Consider the following 21,219-nt stretch of genomic DNA (forward strand, 5'->3'; position numbering starts at 1 on the left):
TTTTACATAGAACACTGTTAATTGAGCTGCTACTATATGGTGTCATGAAAAATATGTTCACTTTGAACTGCTTTGCCTATTTTAGCATGCTGTATTTGCTGTCTGCATCTCATTTTAGAGCACAGCTCTTAAGCACCCGTTCGTGGGTTGTGCTGCGTCCCCTCCACTTGGCATAACCAACGGAGTAGCACAGCGGAGGATACAAGTATAGTGAAGAAAGCTCAGCAAGGAAAGCGGAGGTTTTAAAGGGGTTCACTGGCAGCCAGATGATGGGAGTCTGCGGCAGAGATGGCACCAGAGGGTGAACGGGTGCATTAGCATGTGCCTTCATCCGAGGAGAGGCTCAGCCATGGTGGACCCAAAGTTGCCTCCGTATGGCTCTGCGTGTTCCATATGTAGTCACCTAGGGTTCAAACACCATAGCAGCTGTGCTCAAAAATTGCACTACCGAGAAGCGCAATCGTTGGCCCATTTTTTTTTTCACATTCTTTCTGTATCTCAAAGAACCACCTATTAAGTTTCTTCTGGGATTCCTTTGGATCACTGATAAATGTTAGAGTGATTCTTCCTGTGATCCTTACTTATGGTAGCATTTTTTTGTGGCCTGTAGGCACTAGTTGAGGTGATCGTGTCCAGTGAAGAGGCCCTGGCCATCCAAGCAACAATACTGCTGGCAGAACTGCTATACATGGTGCGTTTTGCTTTTGGTTAGTTTTTCTTTTTATTATAACATTAACTGCTTTGCCAGTTTGCCGTTGTGGTGAGGATGAAAGGATGAAAAAATGCTTGGAAGAGATTGATGTTGGAATGCCTGTGTTGTCGTGCCTGCAGTAAGTCAGAATGTCAAAGATGCTGTGCCTCCTGAATAACTCTTTTTTTTCTGTTAATTATGTGTAGTAACTAGCCGCCTGGCAGTCTTCAGAGTGTTCAGCATGTCGTAGGCAGCATATTCTTTCTCTCATTTAAGGTGAGCACACATTTATTGGTGCTCAGTGCACCTTGAGTAGAATTTTGAACAGCACTTCATGTGGATCATCATCACTCGGTAGAAACCATTTTGGCAGGATTTTGTTCTGAACCAGAGCTTCTTGAACTGGGTTCTGTTGAACCTTTGGGTCTTGCTCTTTGGGTTGCTCTTTTTTGCTTGCCTGTCAGGCATGAAGAGACTGAAGCCACGGCAGATGGCATTCTTCAGCACCCCTCAGAAGCTCTTGTGGCCCCGAGACTAATATGATAGAAAACATCTGGTCTAAACATTGTAGTCTTGATGATTTTTCTAAGCTTTCAGAGAAATTCTTAATGCCTTTCTGCACACCTAGCACAAGAAACTTGAGTGACAGCAAGAGTTGAACCAATCATTACTCTCTTTGTAGGTTGAAGAGGAGTGTTAGGTAGACGTGCAAGTTGTACACGTGTCCTGATTATTAGATGAGCTTTGCTAGTGCTGACTCCATTCCCGTGAGTTGCCACTACTATTGCTGCCTGACCATTTTTTCCTGTGTGGAAATTGTTTGTGATTGGTGGCACAGGCTGCAGCTAAGTCTGAAATACAGATCTGTTATCTGTGTCAAGTACTGTAGTATTTGCTTACCGAATGAATGCACTCTTTTCCAGAAAAATTTATTTACTTGTCCCATTAAGGGGGGCTGAGGGGATCGAAGGCAACTTTTCTATTTTTTGGCTTAGAGTGATGAAATTCGGCAGACTGGCTTAAAATAGCATCAAACAATCAGATATGAAGTTTCACAATGACAGCTTCAGTAGGTTCCCTTTAATCATTGTTTATATGATGTCCTCATGTTGCTTGCTTGTGGAAAGCCTAACATGACAAAAAAACAGGCTACAGGTCTGTAAATGCTTCTAATATTTACTAAGAAGTATGCTGTAAATCAAGACTCTCTCAATTTTTTTTTTTTAATTTCTCTGCTCTTTTTTTTTAAAGGACACAATGTGCACCTTCTTTTATGATTAGTATGTATCATGCTCTAATTACCATGTAATGTGAGCCTAAATGGTAAATCTGAAACTGTCTTGACGCAGGCCACATTTCAGTGATCACGACAAAACAAAGGGGGTAAAAATCCATGCACCCATTGCTGTGCTACGCTTTCCACGAACAAGGTATTAAGCTCAAAAGAAACTTTCGAGAAAACAAGCCTGGAAGTTCTAAGCTAGCACACACTCTCTATGTGTAGATGCTGACAAATATATTTATTTGAAGCGCTTAAAGTTTATTTTTGGGTGAAATATTTCAGTACAACATAGAAACAGTTTTGGAGATGCCAAAAAGTGTACTTTTCAAAAATCGACTTTTTTTGCGATTTTTGCGATTTGATCCCCACATCCCCCCTGAAGTGAGAACCTGTCTCTGTGTGTGGAGTATGCTGACACTCGATGGTACCCGCATAGGATGACATCCTCATGCAACTGGACAGGTGGCGGTTAAATTAATGATTGTTCACACAAGAGCAACCTGGATTCGCACAAGTCCCACCAGCGGCAGCACCTGCCATCCCAGGGCGCACCGCTTAACCGCTGCAGCACTGCTCCAAGAGTGGTATGAGGACTCACAGGGGTCCATGAATTTAGAAGTAGAGAAAAGCTAAATCTGCATATTTGGGCATTACCTATTGTGTCGTGCCCTTAAGGTGGAGTGCAGGCCGCGGTGCAGCAGCGACTGCCTGCATGAAGTTACAGCGCAGATCATAAGGGGTGTGGTGGCTTCGCGATGGTGGCTACGTAGAGCCATGCAGAATTAGAGCCACCAGCTATGTGGCATCGGGTTGCATCATGCCGCAGTGTGCGTCGACTGCGTTCGCAAAGTGAACAGGCGGGCTTATGCCTTCTCACACGTTAGCAGTGTCATTATGCGAGGCAATAGAGTGAATAGAGGCAATAGAGGATTCATTATGCGGGGCAATAGAGTGAAACCTTGGTAATTCAGGAATCTGGATAATTCGGACTGCCAAAGTGGTCCCGACCAATGCACATACAAGTCTGTGGTGTCAGACAGTTGTTAATTCGGACACTTCTGGGCTCACACCGGTTAATTTGGACATGTTCCCGACTGGAGGCCGTGTTGTTGTATTGGCAACATAACAAGCAACCTTGCTAATATGCCTGTGTGGTACATTCAGTAAGCATGTTGGATATTGCATCAGAGAGCTGCCTGTGCGCCTCTTACGGCAGGCAGGGGCAGGCGTGACTATGTCCAGAGGACCCCTGCGCCGAAATGTGTGGCCACATAAGTTCGGTTTCCCTTTTCAGGGTTTCACTCCGGACAGCTGCTGTGGTGGTCAGATCAGGCACTGGCCATCCAGCTGAGTACAGTTTTTTGCAGTTTTGGATGCTTTTTGGTTTGTCACTGGTCTTTCCATTTTCTCGCCAAAAGGCATTGCACCTTTCCAGTGCCACGTTTCCCTTGGTTCTATTCGTGTGATCCTTTCATTCTTTTTAGTGCTCATCGCACGCAGTTTGTGCAGTGGTTCCTCTTCATATGCGACAGTGCCGCTTGGGCGGACGCTCCACTGCTATCGCGTTGCTTTGTGAACGAGGCCATGGAGACCTTTGCGATTCTGGAGCAGTCCTGCATTAACAATCCCAAGATTCGAAATTTTGAGTACGAATTCGATATTTCTGATATTAGATTCGTATTCAAGAAATGCGAATATTAAAAAATTCCCGAATACTCGCTAGCGATTGTATACCGCGCCGATTTTCATAAGTTTGACCGTTGCAAAACCACAGTATCTCGCAAATTATTCAACGATCGAGTTTGAAGTTCTAGAGAAACAATACAAACAACCTGTTCCCTTTCCTCTCTGTCTTTTTTTATCGTGTGGACTGATTGGGTACTGATGCCGCTAGATTTGACTTCGTGTGAAATTCTGTAAGTCTGCTTTCCCACATATCACATGTGCTGCGAACAAGATGGCTGATGACCCACTTCGAACAATCGCAACGTGAAAGCACACTTTCTTTTAAAGCGCAGCTCTTAGGCGCCCGTTTCTGCGTTTCGCGGCGTCGCCGTCTTCGTTGTCCATTGTAACCAGGAGAGGGTAAAAGTGCAACCTCCTCCCCTCCTTAGCAAGAAACAAACAAAAAAAAACGCTGCACGTACGGCTCTCGCCAGCGCACGTCGCAAAACGGGGGAGAAGGAACCCCTGGAGAGCGACTAGCTTTGCGTGTGTGGCTGCCCCCTCTCCCACCGCTCGCCGACGCGGCCCGCAGGGGGATTGCCGTCGATTGTTCTAGACTGTCCGAGTCGTTTCTAAGCGATGTTGACGGAGAGGGCGTAGACTTGCGTGTGCTAAGAGATGCCCTCCACCTGTTCACTCGTACGGCGGCGGTGGTGCCACGACAGAAAGTTCCAGATGTTCCTCGAAGCCACTCCCAACCTTTGACCAATGAGGACGCACGCCCAGTGCGAGAAGGAGACTGCACAGCCGACACTGTGTGTATGTGCATGCCTGCCTTGGCACGAAGAACAGACGTGGAGCGAGCCTATATAAGAAGGGCGTTGACCGCCTGAGCCGCCGTTTTAAGCTTCTGTGAACAAATTGTGTTTTGTTTGCTTGCCTCTCTCTCTTGTTGTAGTGCACTTTAAGTGCAATAATTCTTTTGTATTGTAATCTCTCTCAAGTGTAACTTTACTGTTAGCGGAGTGTTTCTTGAAGGAATATGTCTCAAAAATAAAAAGCTGTCTGTAATTGTACATACATGTCTTGCCTGCATTCTTTGCCTCAATATGTTGCAAAGCTTGAACAACTAATGAGCTGCACTCAAAATTCGCATTAGGAAATAACGTAATCGTCGGCTATTTTTTTTTAATCCTTCCGTAATATGTTACTTGCTTTAATGCCCACACCCATGGCATTCTACCTGCTGCCTCCATAACTGTGAGCTTGACCTCCGCCATCTCGTTTTGGCTGGCTATGGTGTGCGGGAAAGCCTACTTGCGGAATCTCTCGTGAGGCTCCCGAAGGGGCGAGCTGAGATGCTGCTCCAGGGCAAGTGATCCTGTAGAAATCCTGCCTATTGCATGGTGCATTGTGATCTGCACACCTCTTTAGTAGGCATAACGGCAGGTGTGACAACGTTTGAAGGGCCCCTGTTGCTAGGCTAAATGATAGCCTGCGCACATAGTTTCGGTCTCTGAGCTTCACCGCTAGCGCGCTGCGATGGTAGCAGTTGGCTCACACGTTCTCTGGTCATCCGAACTCAGCTCCGCTCCACTTTCGGACGCTGACTGGCGGGTCGCTGGTCATTTTTTTCCTTTTTAAAAGCAGTATCGCCATTCTGTCGAATGTGCGTTCCCCTCGCTTGCATTTGCGTTGTTCTTCCAGCGCGCTAAAACTGGGTGCTTGTCACGGGCTTACAGGTGTTTGCACGGCAAAGCCACCTCATAAAGCTTCACCGCATTTTCGGCAGCTTTTTGGGGGGAGGGTGCATTTTATAAAATCGACCATAGGATATCCAGGGCATTTCTTCCAGTCCCTTGAACTCCGATTTAATGAGGTTTTACAAGCCATCGTGTTATTTTTTGTTGCCAGTTTTTTCATTTTATGAATTTCATTTTGCACGACCACATTACAGGTTGGATACTGTTCTCCTGTCTAATCAATTACTAAATATGTTTCTGTGCACATGATGCTTTCTATACGGGGCTGAGGCAGTCTGCTTTTATTTGTTTCAGTTAAAAGATCACGCTCTGAAATATTGCTTTGGAACTGAACAGATATTCAGTTTGATATTTGAAGCCATTATTCCTTCATATTCGTATTCGATTCGTATTCAAAAATTTGAATGTTTGCACACCCCTGCAAATAAATTTATTGTAATGCTAATGGTTTCTGGCAGTTTGGGCAGCGCCAATGGTTAATTGGGACCATCAGTTAATTATAACATTTTCATCAGCCCCTTGAAGTTCGAATTAAGTTTGATGGTATAGTACTAAAAGTGCATTTTCAGCACAAAAACAGTGGGCATGTTTTTTATGCAAGCAAAATGAAATATAAATGCATGTCTGTCAAGAAACAAACACTCGCCAAGGTGAAATGAACTAAAACATTAAACATTGACATTTCAGCACAGCTATGAGTGCCTTGTTCTTAATGAGGCAGAATCCATTTCTTATGAAGGAAAAATGTGGTGAATAGAGCATATGTGTATCTCGGATAGGTTGCCCCGCGTCCTGTTTATTGTTTCGCTTTTGAACTTGAAGGGACTCCGTGAGCAGGTGCATAGATGAGAATTTTTCTTTTTCAAGTATGCGCGTGGAATTCCAGTCAATCAAGTGGCTGATGTTTTGATGGTGTTCTGCGTGGGCATTGGAAGCCACTTTTCTATTGTTGACGTCACGCTGATGTTCTTTGAACTGCCTTCTGAGAAAGGTCACGTGACCTCTCTCGATCAATCATTCTGCTACTGTGGGACGGAAAAGTGACTTACAACACCCTAGCAGAACACCATCAAAACATGGACCACTTGATTAACTAGGATTCCAAGCGCATACTTGAAAAAGAAAAATTCTCATCTACGCGCCTGCTCAAGGAGCCCCTTCACAATCAAATGACACATGAAGTGATAGACAGGACTGAGGGCATTCTACCCTAGCTGTACATACATGGAGTTCTCCATGTTTTTCCTTCATAAGCAGTGACTCATCTGTTTCTGTCTCGTTGTGAACAAGGCACCTGTAGCAGTGCTGAAACGCCAATGTTTTACGTTTTTCTTCATTTCACTTGATGAGTGTTCATATCTTGCCATTCCTCACCAGACGGGTTTCAGTTGAGCCCTGAAGTGTGAATGAATGTCTTTGCAGTTCTTGATTCCTTTTCTCTCATCTCCTGGCAGGCCAGTGTGCATCTGCCCTCTGAATCTAGTCGACATTGCCACTGGCTGCCAACGCTGATGTCCCAGGCTGCAGCCTTCGGTTCACCCCAGGAGAAACGCATGTAAGGCCCCTTCCCTTTGTGCCAAGCATGCAAGTGTGGGTTAAAAAACTATGGGCTGGCCTTAAGAGTATGATACGATGGCATTAGATTTCACATTTGTCGCAGCTTCGGTTGCAACTTCAGCGTATGCTTGCTTGAGTTTCTTTACAGTTGTCCATCGTATGCCGCATTCGGACTGCTACCTGCAGCACCAGGTATCCACTATGCCATGATGGTGCTGACATTTGCATACTGTCGACGACCGATTTTTCGGACTCTCCAGGGACCACAAAAACGGCCGAAAAATTGGGCAGTCTGGAAAATCAGATTCCACCAAAAAATATCACGAACTTTTTGCCAGTATGGCGGGGGTAACGAGTTTTTTGCGCATTCTGAAGCTCCTCGTAACTAAATTTCACTGCGAGTCATGTGCAGAGACAATGGACGGCGACCACTTTCACAAGCTCAGCCTGGCTGTGCTGCCCTCAGCATGTCTCCTATGAGCACATGGGTTGGGGCAAAGTCTAGGTGCGAAAGCGAACTGTGGGAATGTGCTGTGCCCGCAGTACAAAAGGGACTGGAACAAGATCACATTGATGTTGAAACTATAAGAGCCAAAGAAAGCGCTCTGTCAGCGTTGGCGTTCCGGATTAAGCCTAGCGCCTAGAGGCAAAATCGTCATCGTGTCCGATCCTGCGGTCGCTTGCATATTATGAGAGGCATCTTGCCTGTCATCTAAACGCCAGCTTACGGTTTTACAATAGGAAAGTCGGGGTTGCGGTGCGTTTTGCCGCGGGTACACTGACCTTGCTTTGAAATGCGCTATCATTTTCTTCCGCGCTCGCTGTCTCTGTGAGGCCGTACGCCTCCTGCATGCTTTGCTGCTACCTTTTCCCGTATTCTGGATGAAAGACTTGGCACAGATGAGTTCCGATGAGTTCTGACTGTTGTTTAAGTTTGTGGGGCAGACGACGTTCAAGAACAGTACGCGTTCAATACCATGCAGGCGCAATGTGCCAACCTGCACAGAATTTCAACCTCGCAATTTACGAGACACCCTTTAAGCTTGAATTTTGTTTTGTTTGATCAAGTTTTAAATCTCTTCTGCAGTTTGAATTAATGAGGTTCGAGTTCGCTAATAAGTGTTTTTGTTGCAGGATCCCAAGTCGCACAACCATATTCTAAGATGGGACGCACGTTTGTCAAGTAGAGTGTCTCCTTCAAATCAGCAGGTGCCTGCTTGAAATTGCGCTTTAAAGGTGCACTGAAGAGGATTCTGAACTTGTCTTTTTGCCGCGGGAACTCGATCTACACGTTCCTAGCATTCTTAGAAACTGCAACTTATTGCCCTGTATGGCCGATTTCCCTAATTAAATCGAATTAACGTCCGGCTCCCGCCCTTTTTTTTTTAATTCTGCCTCGTACGATGGGCGGAGTCGACCAACGCGTGAAGTTCCTTTCAGCCAGCTCCGTGGAGGCTTTGCTTTCGCTTTATTTTGTTTTTTAGGTTTCCATGAATAAATAGTTTCATTCGCAGATAATATAGCCGCAAAATAAGCCCGCAAAAATAAAAATACGCGCGGACTATTTGCTACTACGGACTACTATGTATTACTCCGCCGATGGCAGAGCGGCAAGCCGCCACGGGACTGGGTGAAAGGCACTCCACGCGTTGGTCGACTCCGCCCACCGTACGAGGCAGAATTAAAAAAAAAGGGCGGGAGCCGGCCGTTAATTCGATTTAATTTGGGAAATGGGCCATACAGGGCAATAAGTCGCAGTTTCTAAGAATGCTAGGAACGTGTAGATCGAGTTCCCGCGGCAAAAAGACAAGTTCAGATTCCTCTTCAGTGCACCTTTAAAAAGTTTAACACACGACTAGCCTTGGCAGCAATATGGTTTACGTGATCGTTCCAAGAAAGGTTGTTTGCGAAGATAACTCCTAAGTACTTGTAATTCTTAACAAATGATAAGTTTCTGTCGCCTAAAGAGTACTGGGTAGGTAATGGTTGCTTTTTATTTGTAAATTGCAGAACTTGACATTTTGAAAAATTTAATCTCATGTTCCATGTTTTGCACCATGCTAGGACAGAGTCGAGGTCACTTTGCAATTCATAGGAGTCGCTTAGACAAGTGACGTCACGGTAGATGCAACAATCATCAGCATACAATCTGACCCGACAGGAAACCCGGTCAACTATATCATTGATAAATATTAAAAAAAGAAGAGGGCCTCAAACCGATCCCTGGGGAACACCTGATAAAACAGCAATATCTGATGAACTTACACCTTCAAGAATAACGCGTTGCTTTCTACCGACGAGATACGCTTCGAGCCATTTCAGCAGGGTGAGTGGAACTTTGAGGGTAGACAGTTTCAGTAATAATAAGTTATGTGCGACAGAATCAAAAGCTTTTTGAAAATCCAAAAATATGCAGTTGGTTATTATGCGGCTTGGTTATTGGTGGCCAGTATGAACAAAGTCCGAAAAATCGAGCAGTCAGTTGCGGTGCGTCCAAAATTTCAGGCGCTCTTATACATTGGCTCTATGGGCCATGTCATGGCAGCGTTGCCAGATTGGTAAGTGGCGGCGATACCAGAACCTCGTAAATTTTTCACCAGATTTCACCAGAAACTAAAATTACATAAAAAAAAAACAAGTCAGCCTTCTTCAAACACTCATTTTATTAATAACATAGAATCATTTCGTTTAGCCTTTAATCATCACTTTTAGCGTCATAGACGTCTGAACGGAACCTGCGTAGCATATCGTCTGTGATGACAAATTTCACGCAGCACATCTCCCTGAAGGCCAACGTTGTGCGAATCCGTACAATGGCATCCAAAGTTTTCAGTGACATCTTGTTCCGGTACTGCGATTTTTGCTGCTCTGAAGTCTGCTCCAAAAAGTAATAGGCTGCTTTCATCACTGGGTGCATGATGGTTCCTCAGCGAAGTCTGAAATACCGCTCGCGCAAGCCTGAGTTCATTCAAGTCTGAAAAATCTGTCAGCTCCTGGTTCTGTTGTGTGCCCATGTTGCATGATTATGTCTGTAGCTGTGCTAAGTACCTGTAAGTTTGAGCCAAGTGCTCCATCATGCTGTCCTGTTGTGAGATGTTGTTCCGGAGCCTTTGTTGCCAATGCGTGTATAGTTTTTGAGTTGAATGAAATTGAGTCTAGTAACAACGGAAACTAGCGGATGAAGAAAGCTTTGAGGTGGCAGTTAGCGAGGTCCCTGCTCAGAATAGTGGCATTGGTAGTGTGTTTCACTTCTCACCCCTTGTTCGGCTGTTGCGCACCTTGCAGCCGTGCCAGCACAGCTGTGGCCCGCCTGTCACGCCTGCACACCCTGCGGCGGAAAGGTGTGGTACCTCACAGCCTCTTTCTCGACCAGCTGCTGCAGTTCTGCGGCCCCACCAGCAAGCATCGGCGTAACGGCACTGAGGACTTCTGTGAGGCGGCAGGCCGGGCCCGCCTTAGTGCCTGCCTGCGCCGGGAGACGGACGAGGGCGCCCAGCGCTCCATGCAGGACTCCCTGGTGCTCGTCAAGGAGTACAACTCCTGGGACTGGCACCTGGTCAGCTCCCTGCTCAAGTGGCCCAGCGACTCGTTGCGGGCGCTCGGTGACAGCACCCACCGCTCCTTCGTGCGCCGCCTGGTGTACTTCTTCAAGCCCAGCAGCCGCCAGTTCTCCCTGATGGAGGCCAAGCGGGAGGGTGCCCGCCACATCATCACCGTGGGCTGCCAGCTGTGCGAGTTCCTGCTGGAGGCGGATGAAGGTCGGGCCACTGAGTTCATCGAGGACTTCCTCATCGACCTGTGCAACTGCCTGCACGAGGCGCAGCTGCCGGGGGCAGCCATGTCAGCATTGCTCGGTCCGTCCCGGATGCTGGCCATGGTCTCGCACAGCTACTTTCTCTTCGTGGGGCGCCTGGCCAGCTCGAGCCGGGGCTCGCGGCTCCTTGAGAGGCTTGGGGTGTACCAGCACATTGTGCGGCTGGTCATGTTGGAGGGCCACGATGTCTACCTCAAGCTGGCATTGGCATCGCTGGATTACACCAAGCCGGGCTTTGCCAGGTCGCTCCTCACCACTGCCTTGACAACCAAGTGCGAGGTGGGTTGTGCTGAAAAATGTGCCACTGCTGACTAACATGTATGATGCGACAGCATACTAGCATTCGGCTTTATTAGAACCTTTGTAATTTGACTTCGATTGGTTTAGAAATTTGGTCTGCTACAGAGTTCGTGCCCAAAGCCTGTGTAAGTCTATGGGGCCGGGCGCTCGTTAATTCAAACACTGCGGGGCTCACGGTGGTTAATTTGGATGGGCACCCGAAGCGGCACTGTGTCAAGGTATGACCTGTTTAGCCTGCAATTGTCCATCCTCAAGGCTGGCATGGTAAGGTGCATGCACACAATGGCAGGCATTACAGTCAGAAGGCCAAGAATTACTGTAGGCTGTTCCGAACACATGCTCCTGCAGATGACACAAACGCGTAAGTCGCATCCGCACCCTTGGGCACTGCCCTGCATTGCCGGGGCCACCATCGCTAGTCATGTGGTATGGACTGCAAGCAGTGGTGCACAGCCCTAACATCGCCAACTCTGCTATCACTAGTCGCTCTGGACGCACTACGAGTAGTAAGCAGTGGCCACAGATCTGCTTAAATGCATTTCCCATGCTTCTGTGTGTGGGTTTCAGATGACAGAACTCTTTCCGGGCCCTGTGCGATTCGTATCACCAACATTCTGCTCTAGTCTGGCTCTGTAGGTGCGTGTTCAGAGCCACCCACAGCAGCTGTCGGCCACACATCAGCCAAGCAGGTAGCTGAGCCAAGCTTTACACAGAAGGTCCATAGCCATTTGGAAGGCTGGTTAACTTGTTGCTGGTATTTTTCTTCTCTTTCAAATGGTTATGCTGCTCCAGCTCCAATACGCACCTCCCTTGCTTTCGTCCCTGCAATTCTTCCACCCTTCCAGTGTGCCTAAACTATGTGCTCGTCACTTCACTTGCTGTGTGTGATTGGTGCCTCCTTACATGTGAAAAAAATTGTTGACGATTAAGTTGCTTTCTATTGCGAAATTTGAGCGCAGCTCATCAGCTGTTTCAGCTTTTCGATAGATTGTGGCAAAGAATGCGAGCAAGACTTGTATGTGCAATAACAGACAGCTTTTTATTTTTCAGGCATATTCCTTCTTCAAGAAACACTCCGCTAACAGTAAAGTTACACTTGAGAGAGATTACAATACAAAAGAATTATTGCACTTAAAGTGCACTACCACAAGAGAGAGAGGCAAACAAAACAAAATTTGTTCATTGAAGCTTAAACGGCGGCTCGGGCGGTCAACGCCGTTCTTATGTAGGCTCGCTCCACGTCTGTTCTTCGCGCCTAGGCAGGCATGCACATACACACAGTGTCGGCTGTGCAGTCTCCTCCTCGCGCTGGGCGCGCGTCCTCATTGGTGAAAAGCCGGGAGTGGCTTTGAGGAGCATCTAGAACTTTCTGTCGTGGCACCGCCGCCGTCGCGCGAGTGAAGAGGTGGAGGGCATCTCTTAGCACACGCAAGTCTAGAACAATCGACGGCAATCCTCCCGCGGGCCGCGTCTGCGAGCGGTGGGAGAGGGGGTAGCCACACACACATGGCTAGTCGCTCTCCAGGGGTTCCTTCTCCCCCGCTTTACGACACGCGCCGGCAAGAGCCGCCCGCACCGCGCTTTTTTGTTTGTTTCTTGCTAAGGAGGGGAGGAGGTTGCGCTTTTACCCTCTCCTGGTAACAACGGCAATGCTGCGAATGCAGAAACGAGCGCCTAAGAGCTGCGCTCTAAAAAAAATAATGAGGTAACGCATTGCTGCTGGTACCGGAGGGCATCCTTACCATGACCAGCCTATGTGTTGCCTCAGGACATTAAAACCCCATAGTTTATTTAATGTTCTGCATCTGACGCTGCCATGGTACGTGTGCGCATTAAAGAATCTGATGGAATTCCGCAAAAATCTTCGTTGCTGTGCAGTTGTAATCTCAAATGCAGATGATCGGCACCCAGTTACTCACCAAATAAATTTACCATGGTATGAGCAGTTCTTGTCAATTTCATGGAGGCTATTTGACCTTTAGATAATTTGAACATTTTTCTTGCTCCCTGCCAGTCCAAACTAATACGTTTTACTGTACCAATTAGAGGCCTGACTGATGGACAGTTGAAGCCTGCTACAATGAAATTCACAGACCCGCGAAAAATTTCACTGAAGCGGAAACTTCGTTGTCCAGAAATCTGAGCAGAACATTAACAGGTTGGTGCGGTTAGTTCATAAGAAGGGTTTTACAATAAGCTGTCGGTGTTCAGCTTTCACTGTTTTGAAATCATTGCCATGGCATGGTTTTCATCTCACTCAGGAAATCTGAACCTATGAACCTATTCATGTAATAAAACAGCTGCACTGGCTACCGAGAGGCACTTTTTTTTTTTTTGCGGGCTTTTTAAAAGCACCCCTTTTTTCATCCTATACTCCGTTTCATACATAGCAGGCAATGCTGCCAAAGCTAGTGCGCCTATTCGCGCAGGCTAAGTCCACACGCAGAAAGTAGTTCGCCATGCAACTAAAGCGAACACAGACATATTTCGTAGCGACAAATCTTAAGTGCCATGACTGGCACCTCTTGGACTTCATTTTACCTCCTGCCACATTTTCATCCTGCGACTCGTCGAGATTTCGAGAACCAAAAAGTACACGTGGCGGTATGATACGCGGTTGGTAGGGTGAATCGCTTCTGCTAAATCCGTGCCCAAAAAAATTCAGGGGGCACTTTGGCTCTCTGAAGTGCTGCAAGGCGAAAGCGTTTCCTGGCCACTGTTTGTTTTTATTTACTTTCTATTTTTCATATTATGTTTTTATTTATTTTTTGCGCCTTTTCTTAATTTTAGTTTTTTATTTTTATTTTCACATCTTATCCTTATTTTGTTTTATTTTTGTTTATTTTATTTTTTTTCTTCTTTTTCTTGACTTTACACCTTTTATTTTATTTATGAAGCCCATGCATTCACTAGATGCGCCTTTATTCATGCTGGAACCTTGAGCCTTCTAAGCAGTGACGCCGAAAGGCGGACGAATCTGTCGACGCGTCCGTCGACGCAGCTGCCGACGCGTCTGCTAACGACAGCATGAGGCATTAAAGGCCTTCGCCTTAAAAGTAGTTCACACTCCATAAATTATGGCCAGGGAGCCCGAGCACTGAGCTCCTCACAGCTTCGACCGTGATTTTCAATGCTACCACATTGTTTTATACCACTCTTGGTATTCGTCCAAACAGTGACTGGAGTTTTGAGAAGAACGAACGATATGTGATGGAGTAATATAGTTTCGCGGATGCACTACTTCAGCAACCTCTACAGCGTTGCCTGCTATGTATGAAACGGAGTATTGTGAGTTCGTACTGGGCCCGTGCTGCCTGAAGCATTTCATCATCGATGAGGTGCACGAGTGCTCACGTTATTGTGCATTACACAGGGGCCACGTGCACATTGAAATCAAAGCTTTGGACTTGGGGATAGTTAATTCAGTTGCCCCATTTCTGCAAAGGCATTTCGTCGAGTGCAACAGAACATACCGGCCATGTGTTGTCATGTTGAGCCTTCGCCTAGAACCACTATGGCTTCACCTTTTATGCAGCAGTGCTTCTAATTAGAAATGCACCAAAAAAGGGGGCAGAAAAAAAGTTCGGGGAAGGGGGGGGGGGGGGGGGGGGGGGCACTTTGTTGACCTAAGTGCGGTGAGGCGAAAGCCTTAACCGCGATGTTGCTGCTTGTGTCACTGATGTGTGGTTAAGATGTTAAACTTCATCTCTAAGAGTGGAACACGACAGCGTCTTGCAACGCTGCCAGGGAGTCCACAGAACGCCATCACCCGTGCTCGTCGGTAAGTTGGTTTTTGAGGAAAGGTAATGTACCTGTCTCGCATATCTCGGTGGACACGTGAATCTTGCGTAAGGGAAGGGAGGAAGATGGGAGTTAACGAAGACACCGTCATCACTTGATTCCAAATGATCAAGCTGGCATGGCGGAGTGGTTGCATGCTTGTCTCGCACTCTGGAGACCCTTGTTCGATTCCCAAACTCGGCCAATTTCCTGCTCGGTTTTATTTATCTTTGTGGTCTTACTAGAAAGACTGAATGGTCAAGTAACTAATTAAAGGGAGACTGAAGCACTTTTTCCGAAAATCGGGCTGGCAGCGGCATCCTATAGTTTTTCATGCTGTATACTGGAATATTGCATCCAAATAAGGCAAAAACTCGCGCGAATTGCCTTTCTTAGGCGAAATATGCGGCCTGTGCCGCGGGGCACGCCGCGCGGCGCACCGCCGCCCGTAATTGGTCAAGAGAGGTCGTGACGTCAATTTGAGGACTGCAGAAGCTGCCGATGCGGATCCGGCGCTGCGTTGAGGGCAGATCGCAGCTTTCCGTGTCGTTGTAAAAGCGAATACGGCGACTATTTTTTTTTACTGACCACCGAAGTAAAGGATACTACAGTTTGCTCATTCCACGTATCGCCTGAAACCAAAAAAGACACAAGCAAAAAATTCTATGCCTAGCACAAGCATACGCCAGCGTCAAAGACGCGATACAGACCATGCGTAAAAGGTGCCAGCACAACATCGGCTCGTATTCTCGGAAAGGAAGGGGTGCGAACAATACTCAAGTCAATTACCACCACCGGACGCCTCCTGGCTCGCCCGGAAGAGCGTCATCCTAAAGAAAAGGCCCAAAGCACTGTGTAAATCCTGTTCTCATTACCCGGCGTTGCAGGTTGGGGCAAGAAAGTATTTCAAGCGAACGATGAAGGAGCACAAAGTTGGTGTCAAAATTAGCGAAGCGCAGTGGCCAAGCACTGCGAGGCATGTGACCACAAGATAGTGACACAATCATGGTGCGCTGGAAACCAAGCCAAATACGCGCACAAATACGCTTCACTCCTGGCGCGTTCAGCAGATGCCAGAAAATATTAATCGCTGCCTTCCTAGATTTGCAGTTTAGGTTCAGTGAAGTAGTTGCCAACTATATGTGTGTTTAAAAGCCAAGCTAGCTGCAACTCGCCCACTGCCACAACTTGATGAAGAAACCGAGTAAGGTTGCGGTGTTTTTTTGCAAAAACTCGGTTGGCATTCATTTCTCTCATAAATTTGCATCCGAAATCAACATCGAACGCTTTCATATTAATTGCTTAGCTAGGATTAAACGAGATGCCGCATATGAAGAGCTTCGATGCTTGCTTGCTTTGCTTTATTGTGCTTTGCTCTGCTTGCTTGCTTGCTTGTACACGTCGAACCGAGTATAAAATCACTAACCGAGCCTTGCTGAGCACGTCTCAGGTGGTCTGGCCGCACCTAAGCTGAGGAGAGCGAGACATGCTTAAGCCTCTATAAAGTTTCTTCAGGGGCTAAGTGAGCATGTTTCTACTTTTAAAAGAGGCGCTTCTTCGGAATGGTGACACGCCTCTTATGCGCGAGGAAATCGATGGAACTGTGTCATGGTTCAGCCGCGCCTTTTCGACAGAAATCTCCAGAGATCACACTAGGACAAGCTCTGCCTGTAGCAGCTCTTACGAAAGTGTTTCGAGCAGAGTAAGCTTGCTTTAGTCGGCTTGAATTCTTCGTCACAGCAGCGAGCGGTTGTGCTGCGAGCTTGTGGTATTGCGGAAAACAGTGGAAGACGACACAGTCGCGGCCGTAGTTGTTCGTGGACACGAACGCAGAGTAGTACCTGTTGGATCTGATTCTCAAGATCGGCTGACACGTTTTGTACGTCGCAACGCACGCAGTACGAGGAACAACGCATGCAGCACGAGAAACAACGCGCGCTGAAAGCGCGCTCGGGTGCGCCGAAGCATCCCCGGCTCCTCAACATGACGTCACGCTGGCCGACATGGACGAGGTTTCCCTCTCCGCTGTTCCCCTCTCCTGCGCTTGCGCGGGGCGCGGGAAATTTGAACATCGCGTTTTTAATTGGTGATTGCGCCATTGTTTTAGCCAAAATCGAAAAAATAATTTCACAGACGTGATCAGCAATGACACTACTTCAAAACCCTAGAAGGTGAGCTGATTCGAAAACCGCCTCAGTATCCCTTTAACCAATTCGGCTAACTGGTTAATTAACTAAACTCATTCACACTTGGAGCATCACTATACCATCCCTTTAATTGGTTGCATGGTTGCTAGCCAACGTACAATTGGCCCCATTTGAAATTAGCACACTTTGACGTCACGAACATTTCGACCAATTGAAAAGCGTGACATTCTGTCGACAACTCCTCCTTACAACGACGAGGTATTAAAGGCTTCCGCCTTAAAAAAGTTATCGAAATGCTCACCTGACTTGCTTACAAGCAAGACTAGAGTGCACCCTAGCCGAAGTCGGGCTTCCTGAAAATTGCCCTCCGGCATGTTGGTAAGCCTAGATGCTCCACACTGAAGCCTCAGTGAAGGCAGTTTGGATCTAGCCACTGCTTATCATAAAAGGTCCAACAGTGTTACCAATTACCGCCAACACACTAACTTCACAGTCACATGAATGTAGTTATGTGCAGTTATGTAGTTATGTGCAGTTATGTAGTTATGTGCACCAGCACTGCTTTGCACCAGCAGCCACAAGTCTCAAGCATGGTGGTGTCCGAGCTGTCAGCAAAACCATCGCAGGCACTGTGGAAAGTGCAAAATGACTGCAGCAGCTGTTTTGGTGAAACTAAACACAGTAGGCATAGTGTTTGGACGCGAGAAAAAAAAAAAGTGGTTGCTTACTTCCAAAACCTTTGTTTAAGTGGAACCTCACTCTAAAAGTTGTTCGTTGTGGGATGCAAAAACCGCACTGTGGTTTGCTGACAGCGAATTGGAGATATGTGTCCTGGGGTTGAACTGCACTTTCATCGTTTTCCTCACTCTGTTGATCCCTTTTGGTTTTGTGAATGACTGCTGCTTGTGCAAAACTGTTCGCCTGTAGCATTTTTGTATAAGATAAATGAAACAAAGGTGTCTGCCCCATCTCTCAGTAGTGGCTGGCTTTTGATGCAGGAGTCGAGGCTCTATGCCACCAAGTTCCTGAGGGTCCTGCTTCGCCTGGAGCTTCTGGACTTCAGGAAGTGGGTCGTGGAACTTCTTGTCACTCAGCTGTGTGACCCCAACCGTGCTGTGATGCTGACGGCCGCTTCCATCTTGGACGAAGCCTGCGATGTCAAGGTGTCCGTTTCTCTCCCTCCTTGCAAGTCATGCGTTTTCCTCATGCATCGCGTATGGAGCAGTGTTAATGGCTACTGCTGGCTCAACTGAGCTGTGCTTTTCAGTCTCCTTTTCTGCACATTGGAATGCATTGAGGAGAGCAGAAACTGGGGTAAAATATAACACACTTTTGAAAGAAAAATAACCTGAATTTAGAAACATGTACGAGTCATATTTTACCAAGATGTGCTCGTGTGATAAAATCGATAATGTTAGTTTTTCTGCAGGATACTGCTTCAGCTTGTTTCACACTATTTTTAATTGTCAAATCAAAATATTATGAATGTTAATTTCATCAGTGTTAGAATGCCTAGTTCTTTCCAAATGAGGCAAGATATTTTCCCTTCCACTATGATCTTGTGACATGCTTTTGGTCAGCTGTCAGCGTCTTTAACTCTTTCGCTACCGCGCCATAGGCCATCGATCGCGTATGATCGATTCAAATCGCCCGCACAAAAAAGCTCATTTTGGAGAGTCGTGTACGTGCTCCGCCATCTAGCTAGCGAGCTCAACAACTGCTCTTTCAATTGCAGCCTTCGTTTCTGTGTTTTGACATGAGGGGGCGCCGTGAAAAATAAAACTTTGAACGGCCGCAGCGGCGTCAGCCGGAGAAAATGGCGTCCGCGTCACCGCGCGCTCCTCGAAAACGAAAGCTGACACCGAGTACGTCGGCCGGTTTCGGTTTCGTTTTTTGCGACGAAAGCAGCTGTTATTAGTCGGGCAACAATGTACAAACGTTGGATTTCGGTTTCGACAGCGAGACTTCACCTCGGGAGCCTGGAACGCCAGCACGTACTTGCATGTAAGTTCTGTTTTCGTTCGCTGTGGATTTTCTGCGGTTCATACGGTTTGGAATTGATGAGAGTGGTTTATTTTTGTGCTTCAGGGTCTTGACAACGTATGGCGAAGGCAGTTTGCCAAATGCTCTAGGTCGCGTCGCGTTTTTCAACCAAGACGACAGCTAGGTGTCCATATCGGCACATCGCTGCGGAGCGGCGCTCGGAGATTAGCTCGACTTCTCGACTTTTTTTGATGCTCTTCACGGCGGAAATGATGAAGACCGTGTGCGGAAACACTAATAAGTATGCATGGATGAAGATTTTCAGCAAGTTCGGCGTGACGGCTCATGGGAAGACGTGAATCTGTTGGAGATGCTGATGTTCATTGGAATAATCATATACATTGGAATTGTTGACCTGCCGCGACTTTAATTCTACTGAAATACCAGAATAATCTATTCTGGCCCTCTGCCATCAAAAATCATTTCTCAAAATTGGTTTTTCGCTTTTTTTGTTTGTTTTTTTGCACATAACGGACCCGGATGATTCACTGGCGGCAGCATCTATTCGCAAGACTTGGAAAGTGTCCTGGCTTTCGAACCACATCGCTAAAACTTATTTCATTGATTCTGATGTTTTAGAGCTTGCCTAAAATGCCAAATTTTATCAGCTGGCTTTCAGGGAGCAGCTCATTCAAGAAATCTTTGGGTATGATGAGGGAAATGAAGTCCACGCCCCCAATCCTCCCATAAAATCCATTCAACACCAACCGAAAAAAAATTAAAAAAAGAAGAAACTGCAAGCTCGGCTATCAGAGAACAAGGGAGGAACAAAGATAAAACCTTATGTGAAGCACCTGTCAGTCTGCCTCTGCTTCACATCTTCACCCCTGATTGCTGTTCACAGTGGCACCACAGTCATGACCCCTGACTTGACAGGCCATGGAAAGTGCAGTAAATTTTCCTCATAGCTGAAACTGTGAATAATGACAGCTATAAACATGTGCAACAGTTTGTATATTCCAGTTTTCCTCTAATCAAGTTCTGGTTTAGTGCAGCCGGTAATTTTTGTTTTTGCTATATACTTATTTTGTGTTTTTAGCAAATTTCATAAATAAATGTTCATTTACTTTCGCACACACAACTCTTCTGTTTGTTTCATTCAGAAGTGTAACTAATAAGCTACAATTTCATGCATTGCAATATGTGCTGCGTGTATTAGTTCTTGTGAAAAAAAATTTTCTTTCCGTACACTTCAAATCGTCTATTTTTCTGCGGTAGCGAAAGAGTTAACCAGTAGCATAACTAGTAAATTGTGTAAATTGTGGAGTTGAGCATTTTGAATGAAGAGCAGGGCTATGAAGGGCGCAGTAGTGGAGGGGTTTGGAATACCGCATTAACGCGTGTAAGGGTTGCTTTTTTTTTTTTCCGGATTCGAGGGCCAATTTGCAGGGTGTGGCCCATACACACAATGCGCGAAAAAAAAAAAAAAAAAAACAAGTTTTGAGTAAAAAAATCAGGGAATGAGCAGCAATTATTCTACATTCACTCGTCATTCACGGAGTCTTCTTTCTTTGAGCTGGTGCTCTGTCCTGGTGCATGCTCATCCCACAGGAAGTCATGCAGCATGTCTACTGTCAATGCGTAGCCGTTTTTCCTCACTTCCATCACATAACAGAGCAGCTCTTCATCCAGTTTGGGAAACTTGCACGGCTTGCCGTGTAAAGCGCGCTTTTTGCGGCTTGTGTTCCTCAATGCATCCTTTTGGTTGCACCATCGTTGGACGCGCTTCTTGGCCACGTCAAATTTCCTGCCCGCTGCACGCTTGCCATGTTCGAGAGCTAACTCTCAGCTGTGTAGCTATCAAGGTGCTTGCCCATCATGCTAAAATTGCAATGCTCGGCGGCAGCACACGAAAGCCAAGCTACTACCGCTTCAGCTCTCTTGCCTTTGACAGCCACAAAATGCTGGAGCTGGTGATACGGATGCTTATATGGTTATTGGGAGCTCGTGACGGAGAAAGTAGTTGACGATGGTAATAACGCCTTGTGGCCTCGGGCGCCATCTGTGGGCGACACCTGGAAGCTCTTATGTGCGTGCGTGGCCCCCCGCGATCAAGCGCGTTGTTGCTTGCAGCCAGAGCCGATCACGGAGGCCATGGCGCGTGCATTTTGAAGTCTATTCCCGCGTGGGTCGTTGAATTTTTTGTGCGGCCCTTACACGGATCTTCCTTTTTTAAC

At 46.7% G+C, this 21,219-nt stretch overlaps 1 protein-coding gene across 3 annotated transcripts in view; it reads left to right on the forward strand.

The window, feature by feature from the left end:
* The window catches only part of rictor (rapamycin-insensitive companion of Tor), a 149,900-nt gene that overhangs the window by 51,485 nt on the left and 77,196 nt on the right, over window positions 1-21,219 (forward strand). For all 3 annotated transcript variants that reach the window (XM_089587658.1, XM_089587669.1, XM_089587681.1), the window contains exons 12-15: window positions 611-691; window positions 6,856-6,956; window positions 10,244-11,051; window positions 17,998-18,162. In XM_089587658.1, coding sequence (XP_089443784.1) covers window positions 611-691; window positions 6,856-6,956; window positions 10,244-11,051; window positions 17,998-18,162 — 1,155 coding nt within the window. The remainder of the gene's footprint in view (window positions 1-610; window positions 692-6,855; window positions 6,957-10,243; window positions 11,052-17,997; window positions 18,163-21,219) is intronic.

The sequence above is a fragment of the Amblyomma mixtum genome, chromosome 1 (assembly GCF_055824585.1).
Source record: "Amblyomma mixtum isolate Tamu chromosome 1, ASM5582458v1, whole genome shotgun sequence".
In the NCBI taxonomy this organism is placed as follows: Eukaryota; Metazoa; Arthropoda; class Arachnida; order Ixodida; family Ixodidae; genus Amblyomma; species Amblyomma mixtum.